We start from the raw sequence: 13,920 nt of genomic DNA on the forward strand, positions 1-13,920 counted from the left end.
ACGTGAGTGGACTTGTTTCTAGTTTGTTTTTGCTTGCTAAAAACACAAGTTGTTTGGGTTTAAGATGGGGTTTGGCACACCTTTTCTGAAAGGGCCAGGTAGTTAATATTTTAGGCTTGGGAACCATATGGTAACTGTGCTTGTTGTAATTGGAAACACCTGTAGACTATATGTACATAAATGAATGGGCATGGCTGTGTTCTAATAAAACTTTATATATAAAACAGGCAGAGATTGGGGTTTGCTGACTCCAGCCTAGAGTTTTCTTCCATTTAAGCTGATTTCATGTCTGAAAGAAAGTAAAAGATGTCAAATTACTGCATTAAGTTATTCCTATAAGGTAGGCACCTGTGTCTTATAGAGACTGTTGTTTTTAAGTGCTACTATGTTGCCTTTATATGTATAACCATAAGCAAAAATTTCTTTCATCCTACTCTACCTTTTCCTCAAATATTTTGACTACCTGTCCTGTACCAGATGTGTTAGGCTGGGGATAAATGGTGAAGAGGCACAGTGGCCCCTGTCCTCGTAGAGCTGTAGACCAGTACAGGGGGCAGACAGTAAGCAAACAAAGTAATTCTAGGCTGTGATAAACACTATGATGTTATCAGGCATGGCGCTGAGAGAGAATTGGGGGGTGGAGTGTTATGTATATAGAGTGTTGAGGGGAGGCCTCCCTTAGGAGGTGAAGTTGAAGCTGAGACCTGAAGCCAAGAGGATTTAGTCATGTGAAAAACCTGATGGGTCAGAAGAGAGTCATCCTCCCCTTCTCCCTCCCTGGAATGTCAGTCAGTATAAACGTGGATAAACTGTTCACATTTTCAGAGGAAATATTAAAAGCTATTTTATAATATTTTTCCACCTCTTTTTAACTTCCTTTTTAGGTGAGACTAAAAGCAATGAGAAAAAACAGAAATTTTTGTCTTCTGTTTAACACATGCACGTACATTCTGAGTATACATTGAAGTGTTGGATGCCAGGATAAAAGTTTTGGCATTGTGGCCTATTATTTAGAGCCTTTGGGATGTGTGAAGTTTGTTAAGCATTGTTCATTTGCATTTTGTAAGATTGAAACCGCCTGTGAACGCACTCCTGAAGGAACATGCAGTGGGAGAGCGCCCTCTGCTGGCGACTCTCCCTCATAGTGCTCTGCCTACTCAAGCCAGTGTCAGAGGCGAGGCTTCCCTTTCCAAAGGGTGTGCTCTAGTGGTCAGGCTTTGGGGTCTCACAGGCCTTCCACTGTCATATCACAAGCCCTTTAGGTCACGCTTGGGAGAATATTCATAAATAGACTTGTACATCCCTAGCTTCTGTGCTCTGCTGCTTTTTTCCTTATCTGTGGCCCTCTAATTATCAGTGCTCTTTGCTGAACTGGTTACTGACACTGTGATGGCAGATGAAGAGGGCAGTGTAAACTGAGTGAAGCTCTTGTGTTTTCACCTGCTGTCTTTGGCAGCTAAGAACCAGCTAAAGTTGCCTCACTTCACTGATACATGCTGTTGACAGATGCATAAAATGAATATAAAGTGGATATGTGTGTGGTAGCATTTTGAATCTTTGTACAGGAGGAGCATGTCCTACGTGAAGTGATCATCCTGCAGGAGCCTTGACCTAGAGGGATTCACCGTGTTGGCTAGGTTTGGGGTGTTTCATTTTTGTTCTCGGTGTGTTTTGTTTGTTTTTGTTTTGTTTGTCATTGTTTGTTTTTCATTTTTATTTTGTCCCAACATTTTCCTTTATGGTCCACCATTAGATATTGATCAGTTGAAGCTCATTTTAAGACTCGTTGGAACCCCAGGGGCTGAGCTTTTGAAGAAAATCTCCTCAGAGTCTGTGAGTTGATGCTTTGTAATTATCTGCCCTGTTGGGAGCCTCTGCCACTTGCCTTCTACCAATCTGTACTTTGACCTGGGTGTGTTTGTGAGCATCATGCCCTTTGTGTGCTGACTTCCAGGATGAGTGAGGTAGAAGACAGTGTGAGTGTGTGTGCGCGTGCACCCATGTGTGCCTGCTTGCATGCACAAGTGTGTTTTATTCTCTCTATGGGTACACACTAAGATCATGGGAGCCTCTATTAGACAATAGTATCCCAGTGAAGCAATGAGATTTGAGATTCTAATTCATTCCAAGAGATTAATGCAAAATTTGTGTCTCTGTCCTCAAGCCCTGACTTTCTTCTTTCTCAGAAGTTTCACATATGCTTTAGAGCTCTTTTCACTGTTTCTAGTGTTTGTTCTCAGAGCTTGAGCTTCACCATGTATTTAGTCTAACTTAATCACTAAAAGAATAAAATGTACATTGTCTGCACACTGTTGCCCCTTCCCATAAGTTATTTTTTATTGTTTTAGAATAGATACTCACATATCCTTTGTTAAATGTTTGTTCCCAACAGAGGGACCTTTCTACCCAGTCCCTAGACCCCACTCAGAAGAAACAACTTCACTCCTGATACCTCAGATACACAGGAATGTGGTTATAAATTTTCCTCCTGTTGCCTTGTAATGATAAGTTAAATAACCTGAGACAGAGTTTGGAACTAGTGCTTTCTTGCTTCTAAGCAGGGACTTAGACAGAGGCCATGGGAATATGACTCTGGCTTACTTTTGCTATGATTTCCTGCTCTTGGTCATGTTCTTGGGCCAGAGGCATGAGAGAAGCCATGAAAGCCCAGCTTTTCTTCCTTTTTCTCTCGATCTGCCGCCAGGCAGTTGAACAAAAGAAAAAAAGAGCTTTGGAGCCAAGCTCCAGTTATGCCTTCCTGGATTCTCCTCCCAACATTTATGACTGAAGGGGCCCTTTGCCCAGTTGGGAAGACGGCTGGGTAGCTTGAGGCAAGCATAAGCAGGTGAGTTGGAACCGTTCATCATCTTCCTGACAAAATAAAGAATACCGTCATCTGGTATGTATCCGGTACATTACTTGAAAGGGTCCCAAAGCCCAGTGTATTTCTGAACCTCCACTCTGAATTTGTTTCATTTACTTATTTAAGATAAACAAGCAAAAGCCCAGAAGGGCAGTGACTTTTCCACGTCATGCACTGAATCACGTGGCAGAGCTGAGTATAGATCCCAGATGTTCTGATAACATGATCTAAACTATAATCCCATGTGATTGCACACTATTTTGGAAGTCATTGTCAGTGTTATCACAATGTCAACCTAAAGAGGTATTTTTTCCCCTTTATGATATGTAGAAGCTGGATTGGAGTGAATCAAAGATACCAGATGATGCTTAGAAAGAGCAGTACCTTTTTTTTTTTTTTTTTTTAATGTTTTTGCTTAGAAACACTGTCTTACAGTAAGAGGACCTAAGGGCAGAGGGAGGAACTCAATTAATAAATAGTGCTAATGAGACCAAGCAAATTCATTTCCTTCCTGAGAGTGTCTCCCAGCAGCCCTTTCTTAGTCTTCTCTTCCATCCAAACCATCTGCCCTATAGATATGTGCTATTAGTCATTTGGAATTGAATTAGGAATTCAAACCAAAGTCTAGGTAAAATAGTCAATAGTATTTATCTGTCATTAATCCATCACTTATTTTTAAGAAAGAAACACTGAGTGCACAGCCTAATAATGGAGGTCCCTCTGTGAAATGAGGCACATTATACATTTCAACAGCTCTACTGAAATTGAGTACCAGAATACAGAACTTAACTCAAATAATATTATATTGAAGATAAGAATAAGAAAGGTTTTTTTGTTTGTTTGTTTGTTTCCTGCGTAATTGGGGCAAGTGGACAAAAGTAGTTTAAACATCCTAAGGGGTAGGCAAGATTAATTTGATGTTCATGACACGGCCCAAGTACCTGTTTATCTTAAAAGCACATGATGTAAAAATAAGGCCAGATGGGTAAAATTGTTCAGAGATTTTAAAAATTAAAAAAAGAAAGAAGACATTAGTGAAGGAGTGCAGTAAATAGAAAGCCAACAGCTATTTCCATTCTCCTGAAAAGTAGTAAAGTAGTGATGGCAATAATTTTGAAGAAATTGAATGCTGAGTAAGAGAATGCAGTAATGGATTGAGAACCTATTAGAATGAGCCATAGGAAAAGGTATAAATGGGTCGTGATGGAGGCCAAGGATAGAGAATTCATTTGGTTAATGTCCCAGTATCTATAATATTAATGTCCCAGTATCTATAATAATCAGTGAAAGAACAAGAAAATCATATTAAGAAAGCAAAAGCAGATTGGGCACAGTGGCTCACATTTGCCATCACAGCACTTTGGGAGGCTGAGGCAGGAGGAGGATCACTTGGGGCCAGGAGTTTGAGGCTGCAGGGAGTGGTGATTGTGCACTGCACTCCAGCCTGGGCGACAGAGCAAGACCTCGAGTTTAAAAATAAATAAACTAATAAATTAGATAAAAAAGCGAAGACCTGATTCATTCACATTTTCCTCCAGAAATAGAATCTTTCTAACTTCTTGACAGAAAGGGGATATAATAACCTCTTTGACTAAAGGAGACAAAGACACAAAATGTGCAGGCCAGGTATCATTCACAGAAAGAAAGGGGAAGTGGAGGATTTTTACATTTTAAGACCCAACTGGTATTCTGCTATTGCTGGTTTACTTTGTGGCCCCTTTTTGTTATTTCCCTTGGCATGAAAAGTATCATTTGTTATGTGATTTGTTAAAGGTAACTCTAAATTCTGTTATCTATACTCCTAACAAAATAATTCTATCATCTGGTATGGATCTGTTAACGTTTCTTAAAAGGACCACAAATCAAAGTGTATTTCCTACCCCCTTTGGAATTTACTGGCCTCTGTCTTTGGGCTTAGGGAGCGTGAAAGGCAGCGTGGAGCACATGGCTCTAGCTCTCTCCCCATGGCCAGCCTTAAACGGATTACTGCTAAGTCATCTGACCACTAGGGAGTTCAGTTCAGAGGACGAGCTAAAGTAGAAAAATTATTTGGGAAAGCCATGAAGAAGTAAAATTGCTTGGCTGTGGTGCTTATTGAAGATGACGCTTCACCTGAATGAGGGAATTAGTAGTTAACAAGAACAGGACTAGAAAAGGGGTTTATTGAATTACATTGAAGATTTTAAAACTCTCATCACTTCTGCTCTTAGTAGGAACATGATAAACAGTTCTGACATTTTAGAAGAGGGCGAGTTGTATTAACATTGATGGAACAGTTAAAAGAGAGAAGTTGTAGTACAGCTTACATATGTGCCTATACATATAGAAAATCTCATAGTTCTGCCCTTGTCAGATACTTGCAGAGTATTCTGCAGACTTCCCTCCAGCTGTTTGTTAAGTGAGGTTAGTCTGTTCGCTTGTTGAAGAGACTTGTGGAGGAAATCATGTGGCATGCTTTAACACTGTCAGCAGCCTGTGACTTCTGTTTTGCCTTTGCCATTAGCCTCTAACCTTCTCTTTGTCTCCTCTTTCTTCATTTACCATTTTGTGTTTGTGGCAAGTATTTTAAATGTACCACTAACTAATGTCTTTGAAATGTGGCATTGCTTATTAACCCAGATGCCCACGTGTGTCTTAATTCGGAGGGATGGTGCCTTGGAGAACCTGTGCCGCAAAAGTTTAGTCTCTTCCTTGAATGGATATGTTGGATATTTTATTTTGTTCAAAGTTGAGTCAAAATTTTTGGAATCATCTATATTTCTCCCACAAACAGGTTTTGGCCATCAGTACTTGAAAACAGTTCTCTGGCTGGCATCCTAGATCAAGGGGCAGTCTATTTCCAGGGAACCTAAAATATTTAACAGTAAAGATGATGCTAAAACCAAAGAAAAGTAATTTTTCTTATCTGCATGGCCAGTCACTGGCTACATGCCTGGTTACTCATGTCATTCACAGAAGCGTACTTTAACATGCAGCCGTGGGCTCTCGGGTAGGGTGAATGGGGGGTAGATTTTTTTGTTTGTTTGGGGGTGGCTTTTTGACCTTTTTAAAAACTTGAGTTGAAAATTATTTTTTGCACTGTATGTTTAACAATGCCCTTGACTAGGCATCTAAGATATTAACCAGCTTCAGCAGATTATGCGTCTGACGGGAACACCCCCCGCTTATCTCATTAACAGGATGCCAAGCCATGAGGTGAGAACAAAGAGACTGTACAGGGATGTCGCACTGAGAAGCCACATTCTCATTTTATTGCCGCTGTATAACCAACAGTTTTTAACATCACTGGATGCTTGCATGTGCCTTGAGGCCTGCCTGTGTGCTATTGCAAGATGTTGACTTTTGGGATAAAATGTCATCCAGTCTTGTGAGATTGGGAATATAATTAGTAAGCTTGTAAATGGAAAATTGTTATTTTTATATTTGGTTGTGTGAAATTAGTGCTCGTGAGGCGATTTCTTTCTAGGTGCTATGCCTGTAGCTAGGGTGTGCTACTATCGTGACCTTTATCAGAAGGGTAGTTAACTGAAGTCCATTAGCGTGCTTTCCAATTCATCCACTTCTTTAATGACCAAAAGAGGATTCTTTATTTAAAAACAAAACAAAACTGAAATATCCAGTACTAATATGTACTATATTTAAAAGAAAATATACAAATAATATAGAATAAATACAAACACTTTGGTACAGTTAGGTACCTTCTTTATTAATTATTAGCTGCTTAGTCTAACTCTTGTTTTATTATCAGAGGTGATTGGGGCACTTCTTTCTTTCTAAGATACCCTTAATATTTTGGGGAACCAGGTTGGCATCACAGAGGGCCCTTCCCAGCAGCTTTGTTTCTACTTCAGCTATATTCAGGTCGTCTTTTGATTTATCTTTATTAAAGGGATGACTGTTCTCTGAATGAGATAGTTCTCTCTTACCTGTTACCCCTTCCTCTTTTTATTTACATGTTCAAGTAGAAAGGGATTACAGCCATTTGTGTATTCAATTCCTAAAACTTTCTTTTCAAATCAGAAAGATTCTCAGTTGCTTTTCAAAGTAGACCTTTCCTCCTGACTCCACATGCAATAATTAAGAAGCTGAAGGCTGGGCGTGGTGGCATGCACCTGCAATCTCAGCACTTTGGAAGGCTGAGATGGGAGGATCAGTTGAGCCCAGGAGTTTGAGACCATCCTGGGCAACACAGCAATACTGCAGGTCTACAAAAAAAATTAAAAAATTAGGGCATGATAGCACATGCCTATAGTCCCAGCTACTTGGGAAGCTGAGGCAGGAGGGTTGCTTGTGTCAGGAGTTCGAGGCTATAGTGAACTGTGATCGTGCCAGTGACCTCCAGCCTAGGCAACAGAGCAGAGACTGTGTCTCTAAAAAAATTTTTTTAATAAATAAAGAAGGTGAACTTGCCCAAGCAACCAGATTTTTTTTTTTTTTTTTAAGACGGGATCTTACTCTGTCATCCCAGCTGGAGCGCAGTGGCATGATCTTAGCTCACTGGAACCTCCACCTCCTGGGCTCAAGCTTCCTGGGCTCCATCTCCCTGCTCAAGCGATCTTCTTACCTCAGCCTCCTAAGTAGCTGGGACCACAGGCATGCGTCACCACACCTGGCTAATTTTTTGTATTTTTGGAGACAAGTTTTCACCATGTTACCCAGGCTGGTCTCAAAGTCCTGGGCTCAAGCGATCTGCCCACCTTGGCCTCCCAAAGTGCTGGGATTACAGGCGTGAGTCACTGTGCCTGGGCAGCCAGAACTTTTTATAACCTTGTGTGTGTATGTCTAAACATAAATATACATACATACCTTTACTATTGGACTGTATTAAAACAGGAATTTTAAAGAGGTGGTTAAGATAGACAGCAGACTTTGCTTCTGAAGATGATAGTGGGATAGCAGATAATGTTTCTTGAACTCTCACTTGGAACCAAGTACTGTGTTAAGAAAGTACTAGGTTTGTTATCTCTAATCTTCACTCCAACCTTGTGAGGTAGGACTGTTACATTAAGTTTATATTAACTTTTTTGTTACCAGTGTTACTTTGTTAGCAAGGTTTAATATTGATATCCTTTGATGTACTAAGAGCACCTACTGAAGTCAGCACTATCAAAAGACTGCTGGTCCAAGACTTTCTTTGGGAATACCAACCCCTCTACCAATTTAGCTGTTTGAGAAGGCTGTCTCAGGGCTACTTCTTACATATCTTGGCCTCAGTTTTTAAACTTCTCATCCTGTGATCAGAAAGCTAATGAAAGAGAATTTGATTGATGAGCATTCTCGTTCACTTGAAATGCAACTGTGAGAGATAGCAGGAATAAAGAAGGTGATGATCATAACTAGGGAAGTTAGGATGGCAGTAAGGGAGAAGTTTTATCAAAGACAGTTATAAACATTGGAGTTAGTGGACTTTGTCAGTTAACACTCATTCCTTAGCAGGACCAAGATTGTTTCTTTGAGAGCAGTAACATTATTGAACAAAGTCATTCTGAAAACCCTTGTTTTTTCAGGCAAGAAACTATATTCAGTCTTTGACTCAGATGCCGAAGATGAACTTTGCGAATGTATTTATTGGTGCCAATCCCCTGGGTAAGTTGACCATATCCTCACCTCATGGATATTGAATTGGTTATGATATAAATTGAGGATTTGAAGAAGAGTTTCTCCTTTTGACCAAATAAAGTACCATTAGTTGAATCTTGGAAGGTGATAAATATGGCTTTTATTATCTGTTTGTGTTGTGAGATTTTTTTTTTTTAATCACATGAGATGCTTATATGTTTAAATGATCACAGAACTTGGGATTGGGGGAATGGGCAGGTACAGTGGAGAAAGGAGAGAAAGTAATGGGAATGTTGAGAGAAAAGATTGGCGAGGCAGGAAGAAGCAGATACAGAAGAAAGCTGTAACTTGTTCACAACTGCTGTGGTTTTATGGTGTCCCTGAGTGGAGGACAGAAACCACAGAAGTGCAGGTGGGTGTTTAGAGGAGCCACCCAGGAGCTCCCTGCAGGGTGCTCTGCTCTGTCGGTAGCTGCCATTGCTACAGATCCTGTCATCTTCCACACTCATGAACTTTTCCCCTCCCCTCTTCTTTCTCTGCCCTCAGAGGCATAACCATCCTCTCCTGTTTGTGGAGCTTATTTGCTACCTAAACTTAAAGGAATGGCTTCATATGCCTTCAAGATCCTTGGCAGAGGGAAGTGATGGTGGCAGCTGAAGATGTGTGTTGCCTTGGCTAAAAAAGGAGTTGCTTTATTATTATTATTATTATTTGGTAGTGTCAGGGTCTCGCTCTTTCACCCAGGCTAGAGTACAGTGGCACAATCATAGCTCACTGCAAGCTTGAACTCCTGGGCTCCAATGATCCTCCTGCCTCAGCCTTCCAAATAGCTAGGACTACAGGCATGCATCCCCATGCCTGGCTAATTTTTTAAAGATTCTTTGTAGAGACAGGGTCTCGCCATCTTACTAATCTTGGACTCCTGGGCTCATGCAGTCTGCCCACCTCAACTTCCAAAAAGTGCTGGGATTCAGACGAGAGACACTGTGCCTGGCTGACTATATTCTTTGAAGGGGAGGACTGATGTGTGCTTCAAATGGCCCCTGAAAGCTGCTTTGCCTGAGGCTTATTCCCTGACTCTTGAAGAGGGCAGTGGACAGTGCTGTTTAATGGTGGGCACAGAAGGATCAGACCAGGACCTCCCTACAATAGGGAAGGGAGCTATGCTATGGTAACGAGTATAATCTGCCTTCTCACTTTTCTTAAGATTGTACTGTGTGGTGTGTTTTTAAATCTCACTGCATTTCTTTGCATCTGTGTGGATCATCTGTCTTCTTAAGGGTCTTGGCAGCTATGCTTCAGGTTTAGTTTTATCTTTTTGAGGGCTGACACCCATGCTGACCTCTTTAGAAGTTGGGGTGAAGGCTAGGTGATTTTACCTTTTTAAGTACTTCATTCATAGTGATTATGGAGAGGAATTTTAGTGTCGCTGTGATAATTCTTATAATAGCAGAGATGCTCACGGTCTTTGAAGTATTGGGCAGTTGTGGGATGAGTTCATGTCAGCCTTGGAGACGGAGAGTATGTCATATCTCAGCTGGGTCGCTCTCCTGTCCTAGGATGAATCCACAGTCTCATCAGGGGTAGATACGATTCTACTGAGACTGGCTTAGGTTTGCATCTGCCCTGGCATGCTCTCATTGGCTTTGTGTGATTTATTTGAGCTGTATTATCTAGTTCAAGGGTCTGTGAGAAGCTCTCTTTGAGCCTTAAGTACTACAGGATGTTGGGAAAAGATGTTGTGTTCTTTTTTTTTTGTTTTTGAGACACAGTCTCGCTCTGTCACCCAAGTTGGGGTGCAGTGGTGCGATCTCGGCTCATTGCAAGCTCCGCCTCCCGGGTTCAAGTGATTCTTCTGCCTCAGCCTCCCAAGTACCTGGGACTACAAGTGTGTGCCACCACGCCTGGCTAATTTTTTGTATCTTTAGTAAAGATGGGGTTTCACTGTGTTAGCCAGGATGGTCTCGATCTCCTGACCTCGTGATCTGCCCACCTCGGCCTCCCAGAGTGCTGGGATTACAGGCGTGAGCCACCGCACCCAGCCCGTTGTGTGCTTTCTTGTCCGTCATTCTGTTCTGAACTTGTTTCATTTTATAAGCCTTAAGTTTTAAACAGGGCATTACTCACTGACACCCTCTTAACAGACTCAGAAAGATGTGTTAATTCATTTTTTAGGGGGAGAGGGGAGATATTTGTGTTCCAGCAGCTTATTTAGGTCACATACCTCCTGATAGGTCTTCCCATTCTTTGAAATCATGACATTGAAACCTCCAAAAGAACTAGATACCACTTTGCTAATGAGTTGAAAGGAGGCTTTGGTCCATCTGGTGCTCAGCACTGTACTTCTCAGCATTTAAACGCGCCTTACAGCCCATTGCCAAACAGTGATGTCATATAATGAGGCTCCCCTTGCTGGGCAGATGGAGCACAGTGTTACTATCACAAGCTCGTGCCCAGCATATTAACTGAGCAGGAACATGCCAGAAATATAAATATTAACAGCTCTGTTTTGTCAGCCACTGACTTTGTTTCACTGCTATTCCCAAAACATGAATTAAAACTTAAATTACCCCTTGATGTTAGTGTATATATTTATCTGTCAAGATTTTTTTTTTTTAAGAGATGGCATCTCACTCTGTCACCCAGGTTAGAGTACAGTGGCACAGTCATGGTTCACGATAACCTCGAGCTCTCGTGTTTAAGTGATCCTTCCTCTTCCCTATCCCAAGTAGCTGAGACGACAGGTGCATAATGGCATGCCCAGCTAATAAGATCTTTGAGGAATCTTTTTCTTGCCCTTGACCTTATTGGTTATAAGAACATGGTCCTTTTTACCCTAGGGGTAACAGAGACTTGTCATATAATCTGTGTTCAATTATAAAATCAACAGCTGATAAGGTTTCTTTCTCTAAGAAGAGAAGACCATCAGAAGAATATATATATATAATCCAGGCATTCACCTAGTACTGTAAAGTGTAAACTTATGAACTTGAATTGACACATGAATACTCACTTTGTTTCTGTATCCCCCTGAAGCCCATATTTCTCCAGTGGATTACTCTGGAATTCAAGCTGTAGGACGGGGTTGAATCTACACAGCAGTAGATCTCTATACGAAGCTGTCCTCTTCACTACTCACCCCCATCCCCTCCACATTTAAGGAGTAATTTGCAAAGTCTCAAAAGCCTATTTCACCACAGTGATAACTGGTTACATGGCAGTATTTATCCTCCCAAGTGCCACCATGCTGAAACACAAAAATACTCATTTGAAATATAGAGTTAGACAAATTACCATTTTGTAACCCCTTATGAAATAATTGCTTTTGGGAAGGAAACCTAGTGAATGCAGAAAGCCATAAGTGAAAAGAATGGGTATTTACTTGGTACCAAAATATCCCATAGATTACTTGCTTTGGTCAAAGGGGAAACATCTTAACCCAGTGATCAATTTTAGCTCATTAGTAGTGGGACAGATGGCCTTAATGCACTATCACGTGCACAGCATCACCTGTATTTTTGCTGAAAATGTTTAACCTGATTCTTACCAAAATTTTTGACCTAACTTCTGGTTTTTGGGAAGTACAGGGGATAGCGGAAGGCAGGGTATAGACACATGACAGCAAAAGAAGCAAAATCAGACACATCCCGAGAAACGGTCATTCTCAGGACAACCAGAGGGTCTCTTTAGATCAAAATCAGGAAAGAACAGGGCTTAGAAGTAAGAAGATTATTCTAGACTAAGAGAGACTACAGAAATCCAGTCAGTTGCAGTGCATGGCCCCTAATTGAATCCTGGTTTCAACAAATTAGTTCTAAAAGACAACATTGGAATAATTGGAGAAATTTTAACATTAACTGGATTTTAGATGATATTTAGAAATTATTTGTCAGACATGATAACAGTATTATGATTACATAGGAAGATGTCTTCGTGTTGAAATATTTGGGGAGGGTAAAGTGTCATGTCTGTAATTTTAAAACAGTTCAGAAAAAAATATATATAAATAAAGAAATATAAAAATGTTAATTGTTGAATCTGTATGCTAGGCATATGAGTGTTCACTTTATCATTGTTTTTACTTTTCTGTTTCTGTATATTTGAAATTTTTCATAGTGAAATTTTTTAAAATAAAATTCCCTTTGATTTTAATACCACGTCTCACCCTCATCACCATGTAAAATCCCAATTTATTCACTGTTTGAAGATCTGTTTGATGAATATTTATTTGTCTTATGTTAGTAAATAAACAGCTTAGGGGGACAAAAAAAAAAACAAAAAAAAACAGCCCTGCCTACCTATTGTAGGTTACTTTAGCTGTAGGCTTTTGTTTTTATACAGTTTGACTACACTGGTGGCAGTTTGACATTGACGTTCCACAAAAGCCTCTTCAAACAGAATCCCAGTCATTTAAAAAAATTCTTCTTTAGTAACATATTCTTTAAAAATACAAAATACAAGAGGAGGGCGAGGGTTGAGAAATAACCTATTGGGTGCAATGTTCACTATTTGGTTAATGGGCACACTAGAAGCCCAGTCCCCATCAGTCCATGGTGAGACCCATGTAACAAACATGCACATGTACCCCCGAATCAAAAATAAAAAAATTTTAAAACATACAAAATACAGATACACACACACACACACACACACATAAAGGAGAAGAGGGCTAATATATCCTAGAGTAGGTATTTTGGAGGAGAATTCTTTGTTTGGCTATGAAGGGTCAAAACTGTGTTTGCTCAATAAGGCATACTTTTTTGTAACATGTTAAAAACTCTTTTCTTTCTTGCCTGTGGTACTGATAGCTGTCGACTTGCTGGAGAAGATGCTTGTATTGGACTCAGATAAGAGAATTACAGCGGCCCAAGCCCTTGCACATGCCTACTTTGCTCAGTACCACGATCCTGATGATGAACCAGTGGCCGATCCTTATGATCAGTCCTTTGAAAGCAGGGACCTCCTTATAGATGAGTGGAAAAGTAAGTCCTAAGGGCAGGATTAACATCTTGAACCACTAACCAAAAGCAGTGGGAAAAATAAAAACTGAATGGTCATAACCAACTTGCTAAAGCTTGTAGTTGAGGTCTCTAATGCAGAATGATATGTTCTCTGGTGGAAACTGTTGTGGACAGTGATACTCTCTGGACCTTTGAGATATTTATGTCTGGTCTGATTTTATGCACAACCCCTCACACAGGAGCTTTGCATGGAGATTTGAGGTTTTCAGAGTCATTGCATTTACAACATCTCTCTGAGCTTTTACAGTTTTACATTTAGTAGAACTGGGGCAAAGAGAATTTATGTCTTATCAGTTAACTTAGAACTAGTTAGGGACATAGCCAGGAATGGGACCTGTGTATCCTGTGTCCAGTCCCATATTCTTTCCACAAAACACAAGTTCAGAACTCCAGTTAAACCCCAAGAGCCAAGACCATCTGTTGCCGTAGCTTGTGAGAGTGCTCTTTCATTCTTGAGTACCTCCGTAGAGAGCTTAA

The 13,920-nt window shown here is 40.5% G+C and overlaps 1 protein-coding gene across 4 annotated transcripts in view; it reads left to right on the plus strand.

Annotated features, from left to right (window-relative positions):
* MAPK14 (mitogen-activated protein kinase 14) overlaps positions 1-13,920 on the plus strand; it is an 83,701-nt gene that overhangs the window by 67,179 nt on the left and 2,602 nt on the right. For 2 of the 4 annotated variants that reach the window (XM_030804250.1, XM_030804252.1), the window contains exons 9-11: positions 1,754-1,833; positions 8,371-8,449; positions 13,231-13,404. In XM_030804250.1, the coding sequence (XP_030660110.1) occupies positions 1,754-1,833; positions 8,371-8,449; positions 13,231-13,404 (333 nt within the window). Of the gene's footprint in view, positions 1-1,753; positions 1,834-5,978; positions 6,059-8,370; positions 8,450-13,230; positions 13,405-13,920 lie in introns of those variants that run through there. The other 2 variants (XM_030804251.1, XM_030804253.1) reach the window with 2 other exon arrangements.

The sequence above is a fragment of the Nomascus leucogenys genome, chromosome 22a (assembly GCF_006542625.1).
Source record: "Nomascus leucogenys isolate Asia chromosome 22a, Asia_NLE_v1, whole genome shotgun sequence".
Lineage (NCBI taxonomy): Eukaryota > Metazoa > Chordata > Mammalia > Primates > Hylobatidae > Nomascus > Nomascus leucogenys.